Genomic DNA, 27,290 nt, shown 5'->3' with positions numbered 1-27,290 from the left:
TTTCTTGTTGTCATGTTCCAGTATGCTTAGTGTTAACTGAAACCCATCAAAACCCAGTTGGCTGATGGTAACATACCCTATGGGGTACATCTCTAATGGTGTCATATTCCACACTTAATCCACAGGTAAAGATACAAGTGTGAACTCAGCTATTACCTACTGTGTAACTTCCGGTGGTGCATCATGTTGAGAAGTCCTCATGCCTTAGTTCAGCACTGGTTTAACAAGCAGTACTGTTTTTCTTTGTGTTTCCTAGGAGCCAACATCTTTCTTACCTCATCTGGACTGATTAAACTAGGAGACTTTGGCTGCTCAGTGAAACTGAAGAACAACACCCAGACAATGCCTGGAGAAGTGAACAGCACTTTGGGTACTGCAGGTGAGGAAGCACGTGCTAGGCAGAAACTTGTCAAGTTGCCATAAGAGAAAATGCCTCTGTCAAAAGTCTGGACTGGTAAAACAATGTGGTTCAGGGAAACTTCATTTTACTTTGGCTGGTTAGCTGTGCTTTACATCCGGAAGGCAAAAATAATCAGCGAATGTTGCAACTGGAAAATGTTACTTGTTTGGTTAATTATAAAGCTTCTGGAGCTTTTGTTATCTGTGATTTTACCTTTCTCTGTAGCCTCCTGAAACAGGACTGTTCTTACTGAACACCTGGTTAATCTATTGTTTTAAAAAAGGAAAATAAGTGAGAGCACATACTGTACCAGAACTTCACCATTTTTCAAGCTGAAAGACAGCTACACTGAAAATGTGTTAAAGAACAAGAAGCCAAAGCCAGACAAAACTTTGCAAGAAAACCTAAGTGGTGATTCACAACAGATGTATTAAATACAGTTGTATTAAAAGCATTAGGTTTGCCCAGTTTATCACCGAAGTACATACTGTTCCTTCTGCTGTATGAACTAATGACGTTGTATGTGTTGTTTCAAAGCATACATGGCTCCAGAAGTAATCACTAGAGCTAAAGGAGAAGGGCACGGACGGGCAGCAGACATCTGGAGCCTGGGCTGTGTTGTTATAGAGATGGTCACTGGCAAGGTAGGTGTTTCACCTGTTGAATGTCGTCATCAGTTTCTCCAAAAGTTCTGGTTTCATTCCTAGCAGTAAGTCCACAAGTATCAGGGAGTCTTTTAAATTCCTGGGGTACAGACATATATGCTCTGTTGCACAGTGAGTTACTCACTAAACCTTGCACTTACCAATTCTGTTTCCTGTTGCAGAGGCCTTGGCACGAATATGAGCACAACTTCCAGATCATGTACAGAGTGGGGATGGGTCATAAACCTCCAATTCCTGACAAAGTGAGTCCAGAAGGGAAAGACTTCCTTTGCCACTGCCTGGAAAGTGACCCAAAGATGAGGTGGACAGCCAGCCAGCTCCTCGACCATCCTTTTGTCAAGGTTTGTCTCACGGCTTTGGCTGCAAAGACTGGAGGTGGGAATCAAACAGCCGTAGCTGGCTTTGCCGTTTGCAGCTGTGCCCCAGGGCTTTCTATCGTGGGGGGAGGCTGATACACAGTGATGCTGTACAGAGAGTAAGGAAGGCTTGGAAATTTTGAACAGGTACACACATTGCTGCTTGCAAACATTTGGCTAAAAGAACCTGGTGTGCACCATGCAATGTGTTGCAAGATGCATTATCTGTAGTAAAGATTTGTCAAACTCCATCTCAATGGTAGCTAATTGCATCTGAGGGGCCAGGTATGCGCCTGTAATGCAGAGATTGTGGTCCCCTCCATAGGAAAAAAATGAAACAAGCACATCCTTTATCATCCTTCCATACAAGGATTTACTTTTCTTCCTTTTTTTTTTTTTTCAGTAAAGCTCACACTGTTGTTGACTGTGGCATTACTGTAACAAGTTGCAGTTCTTGCATGAATTTTGGTTTAATTCTTAGTTGTGAATATTTGCTTATTCTTAAGCAACAAATTTAGGCGTAGCAGTAACCGTAGGCAGAACACTTCTTCAGGGACGTAAGAGTTGCATGCTGTCAGATATGAACAGTTGTAATTCGTTATCATAATAATAAAGGAAAAAGAAAACTTAAATGATGTCAAGAGATGTCCAGTTAACCTTAGGTTCAATGAAGGTGCTTAAGAAATTGATGGTCATCTTTTTGCTGCAATAGAAAGACAATTCATTGCCTTTTGTTCCCTTCACAGGTTTGCACAGATGAAGAATGAAGTTATTCAATCTCTGGCCTTTTTTATTCTGGCAAAAATACCTTTTAATCACTACTGTATGTAATATTTACATAAAGACTATGCTGAGAACAGTATAGAAGTTGAACTTATGAAGACTGCACAAGTGACAGGCGTCACTTCCTCTGCTGCTCCTGTATGTTTTACTTGGCACATGTTGCTCAAGTTGTGACAGTGTCTGCAAGTTGAAAGAAGCTGCATGTTTCAGTGAAAGTGCCATTACTACTGTATATGGACCATATCTTTTTTTGTTCTTTCTCCTGTTTCTCATTTTATTGAGAACTGTAATGTTAATATGTAGTATTTTTGAACTCTTTAGGTTCAGAAAAATGCTGTAGTGTTATCAGGCGTTATGGACCTTGTTTTTTAATCTGTTTGTTGAGTGCACTGACTGTGAACTTTTACTGGTTTTTTGTTTATTTGTTTTTGGCAAGCTTCAGATTTGTTATGCACAAGGCTGATTAATGAAATTTTAAAAAAAGGTTTTTTCTCAATAAATGGTTTATTTTAGGAGTTGTTGGTGAAGGGTTTTTCTTCTGAAAGTAACTAGGGGTAGTGGGTCACTTTTAAAACTTTTTTCTTTCTTAAACTGCTAAGACTGCAGTGCTAACCTAACAGGACTAAGGGTCTCGTATATTGCTATAGTCAATGCTTTGTAAAGTACAAGAAGTGTAAGAAGCGTTCTGCATTGCACAAGGGATAACAGAATGAAGGTGCCCCCTTCGCTCACTACTGAGGAAGGAAGGTGATGTCCAATCCCCCACGCTACCTATTATATAAGGGATAGTGGTAAGGGCTGAGCTAACTTTCTTCTTGGACACAAGAACTCTACAGACAGGGAATGGCCACAGAAGTGCCATGCTGACCGAAAAGAGAATCAATTAAGATTATTTGTTGTGTACAGTTTAGTGAAAACAAAAAGTCATTTTTAAGATTTTTTAAAACGAGTTTCTGATCTTGGGCACTGATTTTCTTTTTTTTTTTAATTTAACGGTTAATGGTCAAAGATCTTAAAAAATAGAAATGGTTAGCAAATAGCAGCATTCTCTAACATTTGATCTACTTAGGAAGTTTTATTTTGTTTAGCTTGCTAATACAAATGTTTACAGTTAAAAGATACCTATTAGTGCAAGCTTATATATCTGTTACAGCTATAGACCTTAAAATGGGTAAGTTAGAAAGCAGAGAGCTTGCTTTTAATATTTGGCTTCATTGCAAAGTTCTGTGTCCTGCGTCCCCTCTTAATACTGTAATCCTTGATTTACTACAGGTGAGGCACAGCTGAATAAGCTGTTGAAAAGGTATCTAAATCTGACATTTAAATCTAGATGCACCAGCCTCATTCTGCACATCTAGTGAGGTGTACCTAGGCTTTCAAAACATACAATACTGAATTTAACAAACTTTTGTTGTCTTTCATTCTTTCAGTAATGATAGGAAGGTAAGTACGTATTGTCATCGTAAGTAGCTGACTAGAAAAGTACCTGAGGCTGAGGTCCCCCCATGGCCTGCCGCATTCTTCGCTTTTTGGCGCATCACAAGTTTCCAAGCCGTTTGTCTCCTCATTTGTCGTGTGTTAGGTATCCTTGTACACACACACACAAGATTCCAGGAGTCAGGAGAAAGGTGAAAACTGTTACAGGTTTGTTGTTGCAGACCAAAAGAAAACTCATTCACCGCACTTCAGCTTTTTATACTTTTATTTTTGTATAAACAAACGTAAGACTACTTTTGTTAAGGCAGTTGTAGACCATACAGTTGTTGGTGGGGAAGAGGGGCAAACACTGATTCCTACTGACATACATCATTCTTTTAATACAGTGAACTGGACTAGTTTACCTTTGGCAAGTACCATTGCGCTTTCTCTGTTGGCCAGGGAACACTGGAAGGGCCCAGTGTTGCAGCTCTTGTGCACCGGGACTTCTAGAAGGATCCAGGACCAGCGTCTTTGGCCCTATGCCTTTTACAGTGGTTGCTCCCAGGGAAAGTGGTAGGAAATAGCTAAATGCTCATTCAGAAGTATTTACGGGTTTGGTATTTTCCTCTTGGAGAAGTGGTACTGCATGCAATTAGAGAAGGACTACGACTCATAAGGAATGTTAAATGTCTCCCTACCAGCATGTTCAGTCTTCAAAATAAAAAAATAAAAAAAAAGAAAAAAAGTCAGTCTTCATCACATGAATATGTATTTGCTGCTCAAAACTACCTGCGTATAGCGTTCATTCTACCACCCTGACAAAAGCTCACTTCATCTGCCAGGTAAGGTTTACAGTAAAATGCAAGCTTGAAGAGATCTCTCTGCCATCCCCTCCCATTTCCAAGAACTGTGTAGGCTGGTTCATTTACATGCCTGATGCATTACTGTAGATGTTATGCTACTACATGTTATAAATCTGTTTTCCACAGTTAAGATGGTTTTAGCCAATACAGGTGAGGGGAAGCACTTCAGCACAGAAGGGCACGTGCTTTATTCAGGGAATAGCTTTATAAGCATGACAGTATCCTGTGGGCTCTGGCTGTATTTCATGTCTTAAACCAAAGCCTGTGGTTATTTTTATGACAAATCACACAACTTATTCCAGAACACTTCATTGCACAGGGAATTCAGGTACACACAAGACAACCCCCCCCTAAAATTAGACCATCACAAGCCCCCATGCCTATTCCTTCCTTCATATTGTACTTTTTACTAACTGCTTTCACTCTCAGAAGACATGCTAAAAGCACTACTCCACCTGCTCTTTAGATACTGCATATTAAAAGGATTAGTTTCTAGATGAGCTACAGAACAGCAAATGCATATTTCATGCAATGATTCATACTGTTGTACTGGCCTCTGTTACCTCTGGCTTCAGTTTTATTACAGCATAAGAGAAATGTCTTTTTTTTTTTTTTTTTTTTTTTTTACCAGCTGCTAGAACTGCTACTGTAAGACTGCGCACTTTCTTTTCTAGAAACACATAGGGTGTTCATGCCTAGACTTAGCATGGTTTAGTCCTATGTGCAATGAAAACGTATCACTGAAAGTGCCAAAAATATTCCTAACTCCTCAGTATCAGTATCTTTTGGTTTTAAGTTTTTTTTCCCCTGAACTGCTGATAGAAGTCGCCTTTTTCTTTTCTTTAAAAATTAAACAAAACAAAACAAACACCTCTTTTCAGTAACTTACTTACATATTCTTAATTCTTGAAGTCTATGAACAAGAGGGGGATGCCCAGGAATCAGTACTAGGGATGTGAGAGCAACACAGTTTTCCCAAGGGATTTGATCCTATTTTAATTCAGAAGGGTGACAAAGCAAGTCCAGACAGGCATAAAAAATTCCCAGCCATAGCACTGTCCTAGGTTTCTCTCCTGCTTGCCTCTTTTCCCCAACAGAAAAGCAAAAGATAATTTAAGTATTACCTCAGACAATGTTACGAGGTACCACCATGTGAAGTAGTTTTTCAGAAAAGACAGACAGGCAGAGTAATTAGGTTCACAACAGTATGGGTGTGGGGTGGTAACTTTTAACGCACGCTTTGCATTACTGTGTTACAGCATACCGGTTGTTTTCTGTTTCCGCCACTGTTAGGAATGCCTAGAACTGTAATCTGTGTTTAAAGCTGAAAGTAATGTTACCTATTTTTTTCTGAACTATAAATGGCATTTATTCTCAAAAGAATTACAGGTTTCAGCTATCCCACTAATGTTTTGCCTGGGGAAAGATGTGGCAGTGCGTAACTTAGCTCTGCTCATGGCCAAATTCCACGCCAGGTTATGCCGCTGCAAGGCTCTGGGCTAAAAAAACGGGCCCCTTGCCAGAGCCTGACTGAAGTTTCAAATGTGGTGCTTACTGTGGGAATAAATTCTAGATGTCAAAAAACTCTACTGCGCTCCTGCCAGTTCAGTAGAGTTGCAAGATTGGTATCACCAAGCAGCGCATCTTACTCTATTTGAACACTGAGAGATTACTGTTTTTAAACTGTTAACACGTGAGCTAGACAACTATCAGTTTCAATTGTCTTAAACCAATCTTCTGACATTTACCCATTCCTTAGATCAAGTTAAGATAAAGCCTGCACCTCAGCAACCACTGATTAGTTTCCAGGTAGAGTCTCAGCATACCAGCACGCTGCAAATTTTTTTCTTCAAAACTTAAGACACTTTATATGAAAGCAAACCAACCAAACAAATGCAAACCTGTTGAGAGTACACACAAAGGAGTGCATCTTTCAAGCATGTAATCCAGCCCAAACCCCAAGAGAAAAATAACAGGAGCACAAATTCAGATATGCATGGCAATTGCTCATCCTACCCTTCCTCTGACCTCACTTGAAGGACCGTGATATGCACTGAAGAGTTCTCAGAAGTTGCATTTGTTCCCTTTGGATTGAAGCAGTCTCTGAAGATACTACTTTCGTTTCTGCTTGATGTCATTGTTGCCATAGGTGGAGCCCTTGTTAATTTCCGTAACACCTATCATCCATCTGACACCAACAGAAGCTGCAAAATAAAAATAAAATGAGTTAATAGACTGCTTGCAGACAGGGATTTTAGGTCCATACATGCACACAGAGTGTTCTGCAGGAGACCAACAGCATTCTCTGCTTTACACTATTAGAGCATTGAAGTACTTTTTACCTTTGGTAAGAGGCGCACCTGCGCTCCCCCTTGTCAATAACTGCCCACAGTCACTTCACTACAGTAGGTTGCTGGCCCCAGTCTTCACCTGTCCTCGCCCACCAGCAGGAAAGAGGCCACCTGAACCAGCACAGCTCCACAAGGCACAGGCCTTATGTGCTTGGCCCCGTTAAACCCTAGGCTGGCTTTGAAATGGGGGTGCTTTGGGGTTGCTGGCTTTACCTGCCTCTCAGGAGTTACGTGACAAAGCACCCCAACGTGTCTGCTTGTGATGTGTGGTGGGGAAGGGAATGCTGCCCACTTTCAGCAACCCTAGTGCCTAGAAGAGTACCTGCAAGGGCCCTTCATAGCTTGATTAACAAAAAAGTTATAATTTGTGGGATTTCTGAACTACAGCTCATGAAATAATCACTTATAAGAGGCTGGGTTAATTTAAAAGACGTAGAGTTGATACAGGAGTAATAATCCATCATGCAGAACGATTTTTTTAATTCATGGCTGGCTTCTGAAGTGACTGTCCAGCTTAAATGCGATTTAACCAAAATCCTCACCGATCCTTCACAGGTGTCCTTTTGTATGTTGTTTGTTTGTTTTGTTAAAGGGGCTCAACTGCCCCCAAGTCCCCAAACTTCTGCTCAGGTGCTGTACAAATGGCTGCACTGCCAGTCAGAGGGACCTCAATAGGCCAGAGATACAGACTGACAGGATAATCCAGAAGTTCAAAGGGAAATAACAAGTCCTGCACCTGGACAGGAATAACCAACCCCATGCACCAGGACTGCCTGGGGACTAAGGAGCTGAGAAGAGCCTCTGCAAAGAAGCATCTGGACATCTTGGTGGTCAGCAGGTTGAACATTAGCCAGCAAAGTGGCCTTGCACACTGGGGAGCCCAGCCTGCACCCAGCACTGCAGATGTCTCCTCAGTGCCCAAAGACAGGGACATACTGGAGCAAGGCCAGCGAGTGCCACAAAGCTGACCAAGGGAGTGGAGGAAGCATCTCACAGGAGAGGCTGGGACAGCTGGGACCATTCAGCCTGGAGAAGAGAAGGCTCAAGGGGGACCTTATCAGTGTCTGAAGGGAGGGTGTAAAGCAGAAGGAGCCAGGCTCTTCTCATAGTGTCCAGCAACAGGACAAGGAGTAATCACAAATCGAAACACAGGAAATTCCACCTGACCGCAAGAATTTTTTTTTTTTTACAGTGAGGGTGGTTCAACAGTGGCACGGGTTGTGCACAGGTTGTGGGGTCTCCACTCGATTCAAAACCTGATGGGACACAGCCCTGAGCAACCTGCTCCAGCTGACCCTGCTCTGCATTGGGCTGGACAAGACCATCTCCAGAGGTCACCTCCCCCCAACTATTCTGTCTTCTGCCATTTGCTCGGGTGTAAGGCACCCAGCATTGCTCTTTCAAAGCAGGAGCACTCCTCTACAGACTTGTGCTCTGCCTGGACACCAGAGAAACACGGCCCCTCGCAGGCAACTGTCTGTGCAGGGCAGAGCACAGAGAAAGCTGCCAGCAAGTTCACCAAAACTTATAATCCACTGCTAGTCCGTGAACGGAAGCACAAACAGCTGGGACCAGTGAAGGGTTTCGCTCACAAACAGAAAGAAGAAAAACATCTTTGACGTTTAAAAGGCCACGAGCTAGGGAAGACAAAAGGGGGACCCAACACACAGCCTGCAGCCTGGGATCCCAGCGGAGCAGTAAGCATGAAAACACTGAGACTTGAACCAAAGGGATATAAACTGCATCTGGAGAGGGACACGGAGCATAAATAAGAGCAACTGTTATAGCAACCACACAGTGCTGCGGGGATTTCGTACGGTTCCAGGAATGCCGCTGCCTGGACACCAAAAAATACTTCAGTCAGCAGCTCAGGTTTTGTTCCTCCTCCCCTGCTCCCTGACGGAAGCTGCCCCTGTGGGCCAAGCCTGTGGACATGGGGGGAGAAGGGCTGGGGTGGCCCAGGGGCCTCTCCTCACCTCTCCTGGAGCTGACCTCCCCTCAGCTGCTGGCAGCGTCAGTGCTCTCCCCCAGGAAACGCCCCCACCACAGTTCTGGCTAATTAGGGGGAAGGTAAGAAGCGACGGGTTCAAAGCTGGGCCACGCTTCAGAAAGAGGGTGAAATCAGAGCTGTGGCTGAGGAATAGCCAACACCACACAGCAGGTGTTGGAGGTGGGCACCACGGAGCTGCCCAGCCCCAGAGAAACAGCAGCACCAGAACTGCTCTTCAGACATGGGATGGTAGCACACTATGAGGGGCCTCTTCAATCCCCAAAGAGCACAATACCAGCCCCCTCCCCCTGGATATAGCAGCTAAACCCAGTAAAAGGTTTTGTGCAAAGACTGCTCTGTACAGCTCAAAGGCAGCGTCAAGGCCTGAAACACCCATTTACGTAGACATGACAGAGGGGCTCTCAACAGGCAAAGTCACCTTTCTGGACATGAATACCATCTCTAAAGGCAAGGTTTGGCTCGAGGAGTTAAGAGGGGTGCTGGATACACATACAGAACATGGCAAGTGCCACGAGTGCATCATTCAAGTGGACTTGGGCAACAAACACAACAGGTCCATTACTAATTTCACTGTCACAAGGTTACGCTGAGACCTACAGGTTTCTAGGGTTAAGTAAATAGGGTGAAGTATTTCTATAGAAAATTACAGTCTACACCTTATAGCTTGAGAAGCAGGCTGGCTAACTTCTATTTCATTAAACAGCTGTGGATTTCCAACCCAAGGCATAAAACTGACTGACTTTTCAACTAATTTCTTAGTCTGAAAGACTTCTCTGATCTGTCACCATCTGGAATAAATGGATGGTAAGACACCAGTGATTCTGCCACTTTTATCTGAGATGGCCATTTCTTTGTTCCCTCTAAAACTTACAAACTTTTCCCCAAATATAATATGAAGGCAAGATTTTTGAAGCGTACAGAAAGCCTTGGCACTCCACAGTATGAATATGGCTGTAGAGGTCCAAGCTTGGAAACAAAAGCTTTTCTACATTTTTTTAAACACCTCATCAAACATCACAGGGTGAGCTCTTCCCATTTGTTTTAAATTACTGCTTGCAGACGGAATGCTCTCATCAATGTCTGCCAAACCTTGGCAGATCCTATAGTTCCAAACTGGTTTTGTGACTACACTGAGCACCACATATGAGGACTGAAAAACAAAAAACACTCAAGCAATTAGGGCAAAGCCTCTTCTGCAGCACTGTAACTATCAGAGCACTGCATTCCCCACACAGAGTTTGATGTTGCAGCATACGTGAGGACAATTTCTCATAGCACACAGGCCCTGTTCAGCCAAATCAGAACTGCAAATGAAGGGAACGACTCTAAGGGAGGCAGAAGTGGCAGAGCTACAGATTTCTTTATTCTCCTGTGCTGTGCTAAAGGGAAGCTGGCAAATAGCATTAGCATGGGCCACAAGCCTACAAACAATTCTTACCTTAGTGTATGCTCCAGCAGTACCATCATGTTTAAAGACTTATTCTGCTGTTATTTTAACTACAACTATGGTAAGAGAACTTTTTTTTTTCCTTTATTACTATTATTATTTTTTGCTACAAGGAAGTAGTAAACGTCTAACCATCAGCTGTGAGAGTTTAAGCCCTGTCCTGAACAGCAGGAGAGAGAAGCTATCAGCCAGGGCTTCCTCACAGTGCTCCATGGCAAGCTACAGAAGGTAACTGAGCTCCTGCCACCTTTCTGCCCATCATTATCCACCAGCCAACTTACACAGGATACCACTACAGACCTGCTCTGCATGCCAGAGCTCTGGGGGCTGAAGGAGGGTTGAGTTAACACAAACCAAGAGAGCCAGCAATGGAATCTGTTTCTTGAACACATTTTAGCTCCAAGAAAACCACCACCCACACATGAAGTAGTACCACATCCCCCAGCATAAACATTAGCTGAGAGCAGAGGATTTCCCCCTTTTCTCTTACACCTCAGGATTTGCTCTCATCTCTTTCCTGGTGTTTGCACCACACAGCAAATGCTGTAAGCAACCCAGAAGGTAGGGGTATAGAAATTTCCCATCTATATTCTGCTATATACTTGAGTTTTGTAGCTTATACACTGAAATGAAAATTTGTACAAATAAGACTTTTACTAATGGTAGAAATTTCCATTTGAGGTCTATCTTATGTAGCATAAAGGAAATGAAACAAGTAACAACAACGCAATAAAAAGATCAGTTTTAGACACCAGGCTCAAAGGGCAGATTGTCTGGCTCCACCAACAAGCAGGACCAAGGTAGGCAGAATCCCGCCCGTGGTCTGTATCCTCCTGCTGTTGTAACGCTTCCTGTAATGCTGTGGGCTCATCCTCTCCTCACTGTCCACTCATCTCATCCTATGGGCATCAGCAGCTTTGCTGCCCACACCACATCATGCTTTGACCCTTTGGTCCACATTCTGCACTCGGACACTGTCAGGTCACCAAGGACTCCCCCCTGTTTGTGATCCGTGGAAGCAGGATTTCTATAGCACTGTCCACACACTGTCTAGCAGATACACGACAGCTCCTGCAGAATCGAAGCTGGCTCACTGCTATTTGTGCTTGTTTTAAATGAAATACTTCTCCTGTCTATAAATGATAATTAACTGCTGGACCCGTGCCATAAGTGGAGATGTCATTATGCTTTTAGCATTAGACACGTAAGAGCTACTTCTCCATTTACAAGCCAAGAGAAACTGTCTCATCTTCAGCACGTGGAACTGATGAAGGCTCTGTAATAAAATACTTCTGGAGCATAAAGGTTGTTCTCCTCAGCACAAGTTACCAAAACATGAAAGGTGACCTAATGCAGGGTCCTTTGGAGCCAAATGAGATTAGGGAAGCAGGAAGAGGAAGGAAGAAAAGGAAGCTGCTGTCAAATACACATTATGGACATTTGACAGACTCTCTGCTTTAACACTGAAATATTGGCCCCAAGTTTTGAACAAAAGTTGTGAATTAAGTACATAAACATCTTGCCTTGTGTCCTATGAAACTAAAGCTAGCTTTCAAAAGGGTCTTTTGTCCCTCAAACTGCTTGAGCATTCACCCTCTGGAGCAGGGACTGCCTTGTGTCAGTTCAAATAGCATCACAAAGGACTCCTGGTACCAGACCAGCAGTTAGATATTAGCACAATACAATGATTATTATGAGTATAAATAGCCAAACTGCTGCACAGCAAGGCAAAAGGGGATGGCTCAGCATTCTCAGTATAAAGAGGAGACATTGTTTATTTAGGGCTGGAAGTGTTTGAGCTGAAGCAGCAGAACTATATATATGTTGGTTATTCATTCCTTGGACCTGAGAGTTAGGTCCTGAGGTATTACCGTGCTTTCACTCCAGCTCGACCGCTACGGGGCATTTCTCTTAGGGATCGTTCCACCTCAACAGCCACTTACCATCCAGTAAGCATTTTACTGGAGAGCAACATTAGCTGAGACTGTCCAAAAGACAAATAACACTCTGGAAACAAAACAGAGGATATCAGGTAATAGGGCCTCCTAGTCCCTCCTCTCTTCCCTATCACAGAATATTTAGTACAGGTGCAAAAAGCACAATATATGCATAAGAAAGGTAATGCTATCAGGTACTGAAGCCTGCCCTTTGAAGCAGCGAAGCCTACCTATAATGGGCTATGAGGGACCACAGTTAAGCTTCCTGGTTCAGGTGAGCTGTCAAACTAGCACATAAACAAATAATACCCCCAAATGCTACTGGAGCTTCTTCAGTTAATCAACAGATGGAAAGAGTGTCCTACGAGCAATGTGAAAAGGTGGTTTTATCATCTGACCACAACGGGAAATACACCGCCCTGATTCACAGGAAAAAGTTTACTTTGTGCTGTTAAACCAGCAGGTACCAGCTCACCGCTCACACTGGAGAAGACAGCAAATACAGCCCTCCCTGCAGCGCTGCGAACTGCAGCCAGCACCAGGAGTCACTACCTCCAAGGTACATTTGTGGTCCTCTACTGCTACCTCCTAGCCACTGCAGAAGTCATTCCTGAGACCTTGCCTAAAGCTGGAGAACTGCAAAATGAAATTCTGATTGCTCCTCTGTCAGAAAATGGTTGCATCACATCCAGGACACTCATGACAGAGAGACCCTCGGGATAAAAAGCAGGGTTTGGGGAGAATGGCCCTGCTACAGAAACACAGTTACTGGCTACAAAAGTCAATGTAACTGCCTGGGCTGAAGCTAGATGCTTCCACAGAATGAGACCAAAAACTCCCAACTAGCAATAACCATGCTTTCAAAGGGGTATAGTAAGGGAACTGTTGTCCTTTTAGTGAGTAATGACACATCCACCTTCAAGTGACCAGGGTAACCCAGATCTGCTGTTTTTTTTTTCAGAGCCTGAGCTTCCCTTCCCCTCCCACACATTCTCTCACAGCTCCACAGAGGCTCTCTGCTAGTAAGTGACATCACCTTTCTTTTTTTGCCAGCTCACCAGCAAGAGGTGGCTGGCTGCGTCTAATCAGATGATACCCTCTGCTACAGGCGATACAGTGTCTTCTGCCACGCTGCAAATCCTGGCCAATTACAAGCACTTTGGGTATGATCACACCACATATTCAGAGAGAAACCAGAGCTGTTGCTAAGCACAAGGGTCTTTCAAATCCCTGCAGAGGACTGGAACCTGCAGCATGCCACAAACGTGGCTGATACGTATGGGGTATCAATGCACATCACATAGTGGACTGTTAATCTCACTGTTCTTAATGTGTTCCTCAGCTGTGCTTTTGCTGTCTGGGAGCTCAGGCAATCGTTCTGGCAGCAGACTGCTGCTGTAGTTTGCTGTTAGCTCCAGCATCACGAATAACTGAGAACAAGTCCTTTGGATTATCACTGCATTCAAACCAGGACTCACAGCAGCTTGCTTACTAATCCTGCCTTGTGGCCAGAAGCAGAGGAAAGCCAAGTGGGGAGTAAAACAAAAACAAAGCCAACCAAACAAGAAAGGTTTAGCTGTCCGTTCTTAGTAGCTTTTTTTTTATTTTTTTTTTTTTTTTGTTACAGGTTCTTTCCTTCCTGATAAAGAAGCAGACATGACTTACTTGTAAAGACCACTAATGTTAAGACAATACTAGATGACTTTGGGGAGTGGGGTGGTCACTCAACTGTGCTGGACTATAAGAACTAAATCTAGAAACATCACATGTGACAATACCAAACATTAAAGCATCTAGACTTGAAATTAAAATCCAAAACCCTGAATTATGCACTGAGGCTCCCTGTAGAGAGTATGCAAGGCATAAGGCACCTTGGAAGGGCATATGAACAACCAGTCCACTGAGTGGAGAAGCTAAATTAAGAAGAAAATGCTGAAAGATTTGGATGAATGACAATGAATTAAAAAATGTTGCAACAGCTGAGCTTCAGTGTCTCATTAGACCACGGCTCCACAGCCCCGTACCAAAACAGACTACACCAATATTTCTTCCAAAGGTAGACTATAAGGTCTCAAGTGCTATCGCCAGTTGCATTTGCAGACATGTCATAACTCGTCTGTCCACTTTTGTGAAGTTTAATTTCTTTCTTTAAGGATACTTGTAATATACTCAGATATTAAGGTGATGAAGCCATACATGAGACGGTGCAGCCACATGAGATACTTGCTTTATAAATGTGTGGATTATTCTGGATGGACACCTGTTCAAACGACCTGCAGTCAATATGCCAAGAAGTACAGACAACAAATATGATTTAGTCTGAAAAACTAGCCTGGTTCCTCCTTCCACAAATGATACCATCCAAGATCTCCTTTTGGCCAACTCCTTATTTCATTTCCCTTCCTCCTTTTAAATAACTTAACCACTTCAAACACAAACCAGGACAGCTCACAACTACTCACAACTACCACTACCTCACCTGTTCCAGGCTCAAGTGGGTATCAGGTGGCCAGCTGAGTTCACATGTCATATACTCCCATCACAGAAGTTGTATTTAGTAAGGCTCAGTAAGTCAAGTCAAACAGTTATCCTTCAAGTGAACTTTCTGTTGGAGAAAACTTACCCATTACAATGACAAATGCAAAGCTAGCCAGTGTCAGTGATGATCCACTGTTGACCATGTTGATGAGCAGCTTGAATAAAGGATATAGCAGCAATAAGGCCCAGAAAAGCCAGTTCAAAAGCGTCCATGGTCGTCGGGGTGGCACTATAGGGACTGCCGGGTAGGTTCCTGTTCGGTAGTACTCTTCCTGGAATGCATCCTGGTAGAACAAAGGAGGGCAACAATTAAATTCCCATCTGCCAATGAAACTAGCCATTCCTAACTTTGATGTTTCTCCTCCTACATGCTTGTAACCCTGAGGGAAGATCAAAGACCGAGTCATGGCTGGAAAGCTTGTTCTTTGAAGTCAATGAGCACATACTCAAAAAAAGAGAGCTTACATTGATGTGTGCATCCTTTCTTTCTCCTGCACAAAGAAACCTGAAAAATGGCATGCCTAGAGTGTTTAACAAACCCATAATAACCTCACCCAATGGGTGAGGGGATGCACACTCTTGCAGTAATGTAGATATCACTGTTGCACCTCCTGCAAGAGCCACAGCCTTCAGACAAATAGTGCTGGTAAGCCAGCAAGCGTTTGGGCTACTTCTGCAGTAAGAAATCCTCTGCTCCCTAATGTTTTCTCCAAGCACTGCTCTAAAACAGCATCCACAGCCCTATCAGAAAAGGTGAACAGACACCATCTTGTGCTATATACTCCAAAGAACACCTCCACCCTCCTGTCCACTTTGTCCCACAGATGTAGTCTTGCTTACCTTGTTCCCTCCCATGCAGCCTATGGAAGAAAGGGTGGCTAACCCCTGAGCACACAATTAGTTTAAATAGTCTCCCACTATTTTTGTTCAAAGGCTTCTCTTGTTCAGTGGAATAAGAGGATGATGGTGGGGTGTTTTTTTTGTGGGTTTGTGGGGAGAGGGGGGGAGAAGAAGTTTGGTTTTTCTTTCGTTTTGTTTTTTAAAGCACAGAAGGCTTAGAGTTCAGTACCTTGCTCCGAAGTTTACATGGGTGAACAGTATTGCCTTTAACAATGTGATCAACCCAAGGTGTCAGGCTGGTGGGGAAAAACGCCTTCCTTCTGGTTCCAAAACAAAGATTATTAACCTGATTAGCACATAAAACTGGTTAATTAACGGAGTCAGAATTAAACTGACATAAAAAGGAACCTCAGTTGAGTCAGAACTAAGGGCTGAATTTCTTCAAAGAAAGGAATGCTTCACGACGGCTTCCAAAATTCTGGCAAAGCCAAGATTGTCCTCATCAACCACAAGGAGATTAGTTCTACTATGCTATGATTTTACATTTACTTACACTCCAGCTAACACGGACAATTCTTTAATTATTTAATGGCAATTTGAGCAATTACAGGCTGCTACCATTTTATCTAATTCAAAGGGAGCATTTAACTTTTAAGAGATTACACAGTAATTAAAGAATTGCTCTCTCTTTAGTGAGATTAGAAAAATTATGACTGTTTTGTTCATGTGAACTAGATTGTCCTGGGATCATTATGGCCAATTAATTTGCTATCTTCAGCAAATTACACAATGTATGAAGTTTTCTTTACAGTGCCTTGAGAATTTTGGTTTATGACTGGTTTAACACAGAGCTAACTAACTAACCATCAGTAAACTGAATTCTCCTATATACAGTTAGGTTCCTAAATACCAGCATCTCCCAGAAAATATTAAGAATTTCTGTCTATTACTGGTACCACCATTAGGGGGCCTATTGCTACAGAAGCTAGACAGACAAGCTTAAAACAAGCACAGTATTTTTCCCCTTGCTGGCTCTGCACAGCAAAAGGGTCAGAAAAACCGCTGACCACATCTCACCAAGAGGTTTGAGACAGATGGAAGAAATAAATAATGGGCAAAAGGATGTCACTGTCTTCACCTCTGCTACACATTTTACACCATTATGGGGAACAGCTCCTCAATTCAATTGCCATTCCTTGCCCTTAGAAGCATACATATTCCTCCCAGAAGAGATTCGTGGGTTGATCTGTCTTCTAAGCTTTTAGAGGGTGCCTACAGTACCCATAGACAGCTCAAGTCAGTATTTAAACCTATGATGCACATCAACATTTCCCTCAACCACCTCCCCCAAAAGAAGCTCTTTTCATTCTCTGCATGAAGAGCTTGTTTTCTGTTTGTAGTAGGTTTCACCCACTCAAGTATCATTTTTAGATGTGGAAGCACGCTGCCCCTAACAACCCCACCAAATCTGAGTTACTTCAGGCACAGGGGTGAGTAATGCAGTGGCAGGAAACCAGGGAACATCCATCCTCTTGTGCGAATCTAACTGGAGTCTTCCCTCCTGCTCCCACCAGGAAGATCTGACTGCAGAGGGATGCCACTGCTCTTTCATGAAGAAACTCACAAAGAATGAGTATCCAAAAATATATTCTTTGTTCCCAAACACTGGAGTTCTGCACACTTTCCCTCTTCAGTTATCCTCTGCTAAGTCCCTGGGGCATTCTGGCATATATTTTCATGCCCTGTTTTCCATCCTTCTCTTACAAGCGAAAAGAATCAGAAACTCACTTTCTTTTTAATGGAAATTAAGATGCTCAAGCAGAACTTCTATTTCAGCAGCTGAGGCTGTGAAGAGGTGGAAAGAAAAAAAAAAAAAACAAACCAACAAGCAAGGACTAACAGAGTTGTGACTGTTGTACAGTATTTTTTCAGACTGGGCAATAACATGCCCCATCTGTTCCATGTTGTCTTTCTAGCAGTGGCAGTTTAAAAGGAAAAGGCAATTGGCAGCCCAAGTTGCACTTCTGTCAGGACTTGGCATTAACTGATCCAGTGCTGGCCACCTCTGAAAGGAAAAAAATCACCCCAGGTAAGGAAGAAGAGAAATGCAAGGACATGGTGCCCACATAAGCCTGGAACAGGAAGAAGAACAGCCCTTGGTTTGTAATAGCAGGGTGCCACTGCTCATCTGGAAAGGCCCTCTGCATTGCATCCGCAGCAGGGGCTAAACCAGGAAACGCGGTGATAAGTAGCAAGAACATCAACAAGCCAGATTTCCAGACAGCAGCATCTCATTGAGGAACACGTAACTGAGACCAGGCAATGGGGTAAAAATAGACAACACAAGCTTTTCTCAAAGACTCTGACTCCTCTATTAAAGATAATTTAGAAAGGTCACATCCCTTGATGTCCACTAACAGCAGATCTCATTACTCATTCAAACAACTTTGTGTTCCTGATGATCATGAGTGCCCAGCACTCCAGCCTTGACCTCAGCACCTATGGCATGTCCCATACACTAAATTATGCTCCTAGAGCCTAATTCAGCCCTGCTAAGTAAGAAAGGGAAGGATGGAGGAGCTTACCATTAACTCGACCCCACTCTCAGATGCTAAAAGCAAATATACACTGTCATGCTCTGGGGAGAGCAGGACCCTTCAGGACTGCATTTTTCACATTTAGCTAGAGCTGTTTGATTCACGGCTTGCAGAAAAACCCTGCATCTGCCCACCCCTTTTATTACCATGGCCTTGCAAAAAAGACAGGGCAGCAATTACTGGTAGCTCTTGGAGCCTCACAGCTGATGAATGCCTCTGAGCACACCTGCATAAGGAGAGGCAGTTCACGAGGCCAATGTCTGCCACACAACTCTGCAAAGAGCGCACGATTCATCTGTGAAGGTGTCCCAGAGCTGGCAGCCAGTGCACAGTACAGAAAAAGCTCAGGCTGCCCTGAATCAACCAAGAGATGCTGCATGCTCTCTCCCTGCCTCGTAAGGCTCGAGAGGGTATTGCGAAAATTATGAATATTGCTGAGAACAAGCAACAGCACATGCAACCATGATGCAAGATAAAACAGGGAACCTGTTTTTCAGTAGCGTGCATACCTTGTCTTATTTTGAAACAGAAAGTGGAGTGCTACAACCGAAATAGACAAAGCAGCTGATGAGTGCATATCCTGCAATGAATTACTGTCCTTTTAATATAACTTTGTTACTTTTCATCATAAATATTTACTGACTCTGGTGACATAAGCCTGAAACAAAATTTACTTTTGGAAGAGATACAGGATTCACTTTTAGAAGCAACACTCAGACAGCAATGTTGCTTGTCATACCACCTAAGAGGTAATTATCTAAAAGAAATATGGCAGAAAGGTGAAACAGAAATTGAATTTTTACTCTGCACATGAACTTTCATTATTTTAGAACTCTTTATCAACTTATCCCTGCTCTATATTCTCCTAAACAGTCTGATTTTACAGAGATATGGGCTTGTGTAAACCAGGAATGACTGCATTGAAATAACATAAAACAGCTCAAGAAAGAGCAACATGTCATCTTCCAAACAAAAAAACAAACCAAAAAAAAATAGAAAAGAAAAAAGAAGAAAGAAAAGTAGAAAAGAACAAAAGAACAAAAGGAGAAAAAAGAAGAAAGGGAAAAGGGAAAAAAAGAGGAAAGAAAAGAAAGGAAAAAAATAAAAAATCCCACAATACCAAAAAGCTTTTAATGGAAATGAAAACTGAACAAACTTGCCTTCCTCCTGTACTTAAATGGGAAACTAACAGCAAGCTAAGCTGTTAAAAGAAAGCAGGATAGATGCTCATACTGTTTGCAAGAGAAATAACTGAGTGTTTGCCAAAGAGAGAATAACAGAAAACTAAGTGAATTACTGCAAAGGATGTAATATAGGATACAGGAAAACAATCACCACACACTCATTTAATTTATGTACTTGTCCTGCAAATGTCTAAACATTATCTTAGCAACACGGAACAGGGTTAGAAATAAAGGCATAGTACCAGGAAATGGACTTTTGCAACGTTCACCAAAAGGACCATTTGCATTTATCTTCCTGTGGAGAGAGCACGGGCACGTCGGTACCACAATGCCACTCTGCAGAAGTGCGCCAGAGGTAGTGCCTGCATTAGATGCCAGCAGCACAACTTACAAGGAGGGAGGATCAGAAGCACTGAATTAAACCAGAAGCAGTCATGGTTTGGAGCTGAGAAAGACTAGAGTGTAGACTGTACAGACATGCTAATGTGGTGTTCTGGGTTGAGTACAACAAACCACATAACAGATTTCGCTGCACTAGTGAGAGGAAAACAGAACTTAGCTATGGGCTAATTTAGAAATGATAGCTATAGGCCATTATTTCTGAATCTTAAACATTGCTGTATTCCAATCTAAATAACCTAATTTAGATCACCATGCCTTTGTACACCTATGACTCCCACTGACTGAAATGGGAGTGCTTTGTGTATGCAAGGAGCACATCCCCAACCATTCTCTCTCCATAAAAACAAAACCCACAAGAAACAGATTCTGAAAATCTGAAGGATGCATATGCAAGTAGTTGGAAAAAAAAACGTCACCCTTCTACAAGCACACTCCGTCTACAAGTTGTCCTTATTCTGCCCCTGTGCTCTGTAAATAGGAATCTTGAACGCACGCCCTTTGTGCACACAATGTGAAAGTAATTTATCAGCTTGTCCTGTTAATGTTGGATATTTGCCTTGGTAAAAGAGACAGGCTAAAACAAGGGACACAAGTTTTAATGCACTAAATCAAAATATACCTCATTTAGCCCAAGAATTAATTCTTGATTTAGGAGGTGACTCTAACGGGAAGAAGGTTCTACTACCAAACAGGCAGTTGCGTATTTTGTAAATTTACACAACTTTCTGAAGAACACTTTAAAACTGCTCTCTCACTGAGGCTTGCCTATTTTTTTTACCTGTTGCTCTTTAAGTACAAATAAAGGTAACCATGACTGACAATGCAAGACCACTTTGCATCTGGAGAAACAGAGCACTTGTTCCGAAAAACAAAAACCACAAAACCCCAAAGCGCAACCACTTCACAGGCACACTGTAAAGGTCTACAAGGAGTATAAATAACCGAGCACCATTGGCTCATGAGTTTTGTCTGGACAAAAAACTAACCTTTTCTTGGTAGAGTTTGTGGAGCCAATTAGAACACTCCTGTTCATCTTCTGGGACTTCCTCTAATGGAATCCGCCTGCCAATGGTAAACAAAGAGAAATTGAAGAATATTAAATAGTTCTGCTCTGAGGAACAGCATTTGCATTACAGAGACAGATCATCCATCTGACAGGAGATTCACTGTACTCCCCCCACCGCTCTTTTGTTTATTTATTTAATAATCTGTGGTAACAGCTCCCAGATCACCAAAGTACAGTTTGCTTCTAGATCTACCTTCAGCTTTCATATGCAGCTGAGACTCAAGATTTAGATTTCTGAAACAGTAACACATTCTATTTAGAGCCCACTAGAACCACTTTCTAGCCGAAGGTTTGAAATTTTCTATTTCTAAAGAAAGATTTTGAAAGAACTGATTTCCTACCTCACATACGGAGCTCGGGGCTGTGTTTAATCAGCTAGGCATCAGAGAAAAAAACAACTAAGTATTCTCATAACTAGGACACAGCACATTAGAATTTCTCAGGTAATATTTCTGATTTAAGTTCTCAATAAAATACTTTGAAAACAGACAGAAAAGGGGAGGTAAAAAGAAAGTCCTGTGCCTGGCTTCCACCTCGGTACAAATCACCGTGCCAGAGCCAGGAGTCAAGGAACCCCATCTGAACACTTCACAGATGTTTGGTCACTGAGGCCAGGTGAATTAAAAAGGAGGCTCCACTGTTGTGATTGAGCTGACACGCACAGATCAATAAAAAACAACAACAAAATCTGTAGAGCTCCACAAGATCTTCAAGTATTTATAGTTACAGAATTTTATGAAACCCTGCTCAACTCGTATGAGTTTCTCATCGAGAGTACTGTAAAGGCAGGTTGGTAGAGACTTGCTACATCCATTGCCTCCTTGAAAATATTTCCTTATTTGTGCAAGTGTGACTGCAAGTACACACTCCTGTATGCCAGAAAGGAATTAAAATATGGATTACTTGCCTTACATATAAATCTGCGTGATACTTCTTTCCATTTAGAACGCCCAGCAATGTCGGATTCTCATTATTTCTGAAATTGAGGGTAGAATCATAGACTGCTGAAACTACAAGCAGAAAAACAGGTTATGTGACTGAAGTAGTAATAGAATGGAAGATCAATCATTCTCTCTCAAACAAGGAGCATATTTACATATGGAGTCATCAGCAATAGCACCACAGTCTGAGCTATCAACAAGGTAAAGATGACAAGGTATATTCAACATACAGGTTATTAGAAGGCAAATATCCAGTGACCCTTTCAGGACTTACACCAGTAGAATGGATGAGTTTACTCTCCACCCAGGTCTCCTTCCGCAACAGATGCTGAATGTTGGGAACATATCGACAGTTTATATACCATAGGAAATCCCAGAAGCCCAAAACTGTTAGCTTTCACAACTCACTGAATGAGACAACTGAGTGGGGACTCAGTCCCCCTGCAGAAGATTGCTTAAATAAGGAGGCAGATAACCACCTACACAAGCAACAAACAATACATAGTTTAACTGAGAATGGGTAAACTTTGTCTGAGACCTATCCTACAGCCAGAAGGCTTAACCCAACCATGAATCAGGGTTTGAAACAACCTCCCCTTCGTGCCCATTCCTGGATAGCTGAGGCATTTGCTATAGTGCAAAGGCAGAGACAGAGTAACAGACCATCACCTGTGTGAGCTGGGCTACCGTTACGAAGACATGCAGCTGTGATGAATACAACACCTAAGTTCCACACAACTAAACTGCAACCAAGCTTTCAGCCCGGAGAGAACACTGTCAGTTCAGGACTGCACAGTAAGAGTAAAAGCATTTGCAAGCAAAGGTTGTTCCTAGTTAGACAACGTCAACAAACAGTTTCTACAGAAAAAAGTGCTCATTGTTTTAAATCAGAAAAAGGGTTTCAGAAGTAAGAGATTCTTTGAACAAGGAGCTAAATAAATATTTTTGATTGCTTCATAGTCCCAACATGTCTATGGCAGGGGCGCTGGAACTAGATGATGTTAAAGGTCCCTTATAACTGAAACCAATCTGTTATTCGAACGTATCTGTAAAGAAACTGTTTCTGATATGGTAGGAAATTACCAGAGAGCAATTAATTTTCGTGGCACTGAAACTGATTGTGCCTCATGGTATGAATTCTAAGATCAATAGCAGCAACAATAACAAAATTGACTAAAGCACCTCACCCACAGCCTGCTGTATTTCAGATTTTCTGCTCCAGAGTTTTGCAATAATGAACACTTCAGTGGATTTTTATTGTGAGAGGTTTTGACCCCCATAAGGAAGCATTCTATTACACAGAACAGATTTGGGTTTATTTTTCAAGTTTATCAGTGTGAGATTGATATGGCTTGGTCACAACATTCAGCCCAGCAGAAATTCCCCCACAGAGTTTGTTACTGCAAAGCAGAATTCATAGCCTAGAACAGAACAGCCCAGATTTGGTGCTGCAAAGAAATCCTGAAAATAGAGGACAGAACTGTGTCACTGCACACAGACTGTATCCCTCACTATTAAGTCTATTTTTTTCTACTACAGTTTGGATTTTAGCTCAAGCTCAAAACTACAAATCATAAGCCAAAACCTGCTTCCCGCACATTACCTTCATTGTACAATAAAAATGAGAATTTATTTTTTTGAATAAATTACCTACCTCCATTTTAAAGCTTCTTAGTGAATAAGGATTTTACTAATCCACTCTAATTTACTGATCCAATGTAATTGAGGGAAGACAAGAGCTTAATTTGGTCTGTACAAGGTAAATTTGTTAGCTTAGAATAATCTCAAACTATTAAAGAATAATGACAACATGAAAACAATAAAGGAAAGTATGATGTGGCCAGCACTTGTTATTTTTGTCTTTTAGGAGACACCTCCATTTGAATTTTGAGATGACTTCGGTTCTTGTTCAGGCACATTAGAAAATTATTCTCTTCTTCTGAAAACACTTGTGCAGCGTTGATCAGGAAAATCTTCTGTGCCGATAGGCCATACACAGAGATTTCCTTCACTCCAGCTAAACAAATCCCTTTCCAGTTTGTAACTGGTCTGTAGTTTGATGTTCAGTCTAGTTCTTTTTTGTATCACACTGAAATCTTTTGCTGGCAAAGCAGTGTCAAATCCAAGATAACAACGTATGCAGGAGTAAACAGTCCCCTATTATATTTGGATTTAAAGTAACTGAAGACCTAAGCTTTTCTATTCTGAAAATGCAGGAAAAGAACAATGGAGGATGTGTCAAAGAAAAAGACTGTACAGGATGAAAATTTACCAGAAAGCTTCCACAGCCAAAGCAGCACTAGTACACTGCGTGACATACTGACATTGGTTTTCATTAAACACGTATTTTGTATATATTATATATTTTAGGTATTTTTATGCATATACATGTACATACAATATATATGTATTTGTGCTTAATTAGAACTTGACAGCTCATGATTTTCTCATCCAAAAGCTTAAGAGTCCAGAAACTTTACATTTTAAATCAAGACAAAAAAAACCTTCATGGTATCTTCAAAACCTTCCAACTGTTCTCAGGCTAGTTTAGGCAATTCTTCAGAAGTTTTTATTTAATTATGAAATAATATTTATCAGAGAAAATATCTTAAAACATCTTTTTTTTTTTTTTCATTAAAAACCAAGGATAATTCATTATTCTGAAGTCTTTGCAGAGTCTTAGAACAGTTCACAAGTGAAAGAAGCATTTTTCCATTGAAATCACTATTTTCTGACAAAAACAAAACAAACAAACAAAAAAACAACAAACAACTTACACACATAAATAAACTGTACCCTTTGCTTTTGGTTCCCTGTATAGAATTCTGACAAAGAACTACATACTTAAGAAATTGGGATTTCTTTTCTTAATATCTACTTAATGCTTAAGAAGTCTCTGAATTACACATTTTGAGAGTTTTTTTTTTGTTTGTTTGTTTTACTGTTATTTTTTCACTGGCCTCTTGAATTGAATTTCATCCATTATTTTGTGGGCACAGTGGACTATGCCTGCACAAACTTCCGACAAATCAACCTGCAAGCACTGAGTATGCCTCCATACAGCTTCATACTAGCACACCATGATCTGAAGTGAAGACTCAGGAGATGCATGGGGAAGAGAAGGTGGAATTCACCGTACTGCCAGTATGACAGCCGTTCTGGCACAATCTTTTAACATTTCGTTGCTCTGGCCAAAGATCATTTATCTGCTCAAAATTGCTAGCTTGCTCAGGTAGGATTAGGACCTCCACTAAACACTGAAGAAATCCAGGACTTAAATTCAGCTCTTGAGGGAAAGGGAAAGGGAAAGGGAAAGGGAAAGGGAAAAGGGAAAAGGGAAAAGGGAAAAGGGAAAAGGGAAAAGGGAAAAGGGAAAAGGGAAAAGGGAAAAGGGAAAAGGGAAAAGGGAAAAGGGAAAAGGGAAAAGGGAAAAGGGAAAGGGAAACCACCAACAAAAACAATCAAACCCCCATACACAGACATATTAACCTCCACAAAAACATCACTCTGGAATTTGTTCTTCTGTGTTCCCTCTAGGACAGCAATTTCCATGCATGCACAATTGGAAGAAGCTGACAACTTGGAATTATCTGCAATCTTTCAAGAGTTATATTTTTTAATATACGCCTTAACTAAATAAAAACAGCTGAAAGGCACTGTCTGATATACAAGCAGTCAACAGTAATAACAGTTAAATACAACTTTTACAATATTTATGACATTTGTTTGCACTGAGAGTAATGGATAGGTATTTTAGAAACAGATCTATGTTTTCATTTGCTTCCATGAGAAGCACAAGTAGCAAATTCTACACTACAACCTAACAGCACTTTATTAAGACAGCACACAACCTCTAGAAATGAAGTTCCTGGGTACTGTGTCTGTTACTACAGAACTGGTAGAGATGATCACCAATAAAAATATCAGAACAATTTTTAAAAATATTAGATGTATTCCTTTAAGAATCAGCATACCCACAGAACTTGCAATTCTCATCTCGGATCATCAGCTGCTTCCCTCAGAGGTCTCTTGGCTGGGTTTAAGTTACACAGTTTCAGCAGCAACTACCTATGAAAAATTATGACTGTGCTTCTTGAACCCTCACAGTGAAATACTACCTTGTTATTAGCCTTACCCCGTTTGGTTTAACAAGTGACTGCCTCTGGTTTGAGGTAGTAACAAACACTTCTCCTAAGTAGGTAATTTAGGGATCTAAGTCTTTTTAGTTTCCTGAAAGTACACAAAATATTTAGGATCCTAAGAAGTGCTACTGTAGTTTATCGCATGAATGCCCAAACCTTTTCTATAAATTGCACTTGAGATCCCTGGAATTGTTTTCTTTTGAAATACTTCCCCATAAATCAGCTCCTTGTCTGCAGTCACACCATGTTTTGTTTGTTTTACATTGAGTAGTGACAAGGAAAAAAAACACCACAAAAATCACTTGTCCCTGGCTCCCAGCTCAGGGCATTGGAGGTCAGAGAGTTCTGACTCAGATCTTCTCGGTGCCTCAGGTCCATCTCCCCTCCTCCTCAGCAAAACATTCGCCCTTACTCAAAAGGGAAGGTTAAACTGTGCCCTTCAGGGAGCTGCTCTGGATGCTACACATAACTGCCGTCTTCTGCACATGTCAGAAGAGGTCCAAGCTATGCCGTCCATTTTGGGGGGTGGGAAATCATTGATGCCTGACAAGCTACAACACTGATATCATCTATCTGACTTGTGAGAAGATACAAAGAGGAGACATGACAGACAGCAAGACAGCTGACTGCAAAGCTTTTTTTTTACAGCAGCTACCCCAGATAAGCCAGATGAAAACATGTCTTCAAAGACAAAAAGGAGTTTTGACATTAACTTCAGTCATGCTAGAACATTTTCTTCTAAACCACTAACTACTTTGTCGTTCTTATATATCAGCCTTCTAACATAAAGCCACCAAACCCCAAGTGTAACGCTACAGCTACTTAGCACTGTCTTTCCTTTGTTCATGAAGTACAGAGCAGAAGACTTAGCTGGATTTTATTAGGCAAAGAAGATCACTTTAAAGGAATGGCCTAGAGTGCCATGCTCTTACTGATGGCACTCTAGAGTTGGTAAATCTATTTCAGGTAACCAGAAGGAGGGTGAGGGGTACAGAACAACATTAACAAGGAAAAATTACTCATATTCTGTAATTAATTTATAAACTTCTCCTACATATATCTTCACAAATGGTTTACTGCCCTCTACTCTGCAAAGGCTACTAAGAAACTCTAGAGTGCATCTACAGAGAAATTTAAAGCAGAGTATTTTTTGATAAAAACATGTTATTTATATTTACCACAACTAAACATTTAAGACACTTTCTTAGATTCTCTGAAGTAATAAAGTGATGTATTGGCTTCACTGGGAACAGGATTTCTTAGTAGTACAGTAAATACTAAGAAAAAATATCCTTTGGGAAGAGGTAGGAAACCTGCAACTCGGGATCCCCCAATACAGTAACAGAAA

General features: G+C 41.6%; 2 protein-coding genes across 3 annotated transcripts in view; one reads left to right on the top strand and one right to left on the bottom strand.

Moving 5' to 3' along the window:
- Positions 1-2,719, top strand: part of MAP3K4 (mitogen-activated protein kinase kinase kinase 4) — a 72,251-nt gene extending 69,532 nt beyond the window's left edge. Inside the window, 4 exon segments of the mRNA XM_032184124.1 lie at positions 257-379; positions 938-1,044; positions 1,227-1,406; positions 2,168-2,719. Coding sequence (XP_032040015.1) covers positions 257-379; positions 938-1,044; positions 1,227-1,406; positions 2,168-2,188 — 431 coding nt within the window. The 3' untranslated portion in view covers positions 2,189-2,719.
- A 2,368-nt stretch (positions 2,720-5,087) lies between these two features.
- The window catches only part of AGPAT4 (1-acylglycerol-3-phosphate O-acyltransferase 4), a 75,850-nt gene continuing 53,647 nt past the window's right edge, over positions 5,088-27,290 (bottom strand). For both annotated transcript variants that reach the window (XM_032184747.1, XM_032184748.1), the window contains 4 exons: positions 21,767-21,869; positions 20,780-20,855; positions 14,856-15,054; positions 5,088-6,690 (listed from right to left, as the gene is read on the bottom strand). In XM_032184747.1, the coding sequence (XP_032040638.1) occupies positions 6,599-6,690; positions 14,856-15,054; positions 20,780-20,855; positions 21,767-21,869 (470 nt within the window). In that variant the 3' untranslated portion in view covers positions 5,088-6,598. The remainder of the gene's footprint in view (positions 6,691-14,855; positions 15,055-20,779; positions 20,856-21,766; positions 21,870-27,290) is intronic.

This window comes from Aythya fuligula, chromosome 3 (assembly GCF_009819795.1).
Source record: "Aythya fuligula isolate bAytFul2 chromosome 3, bAytFul2.pri, whole genome shotgun sequence".
Lineage (NCBI taxonomy): Eukaryota > Metazoa > Chordata > Aves > Anseriformes > Anatidae > Aythya > Aythya fuligula.
This window is presented reverse-complemented; position numbering and strand designations above follow the sequence as displayed.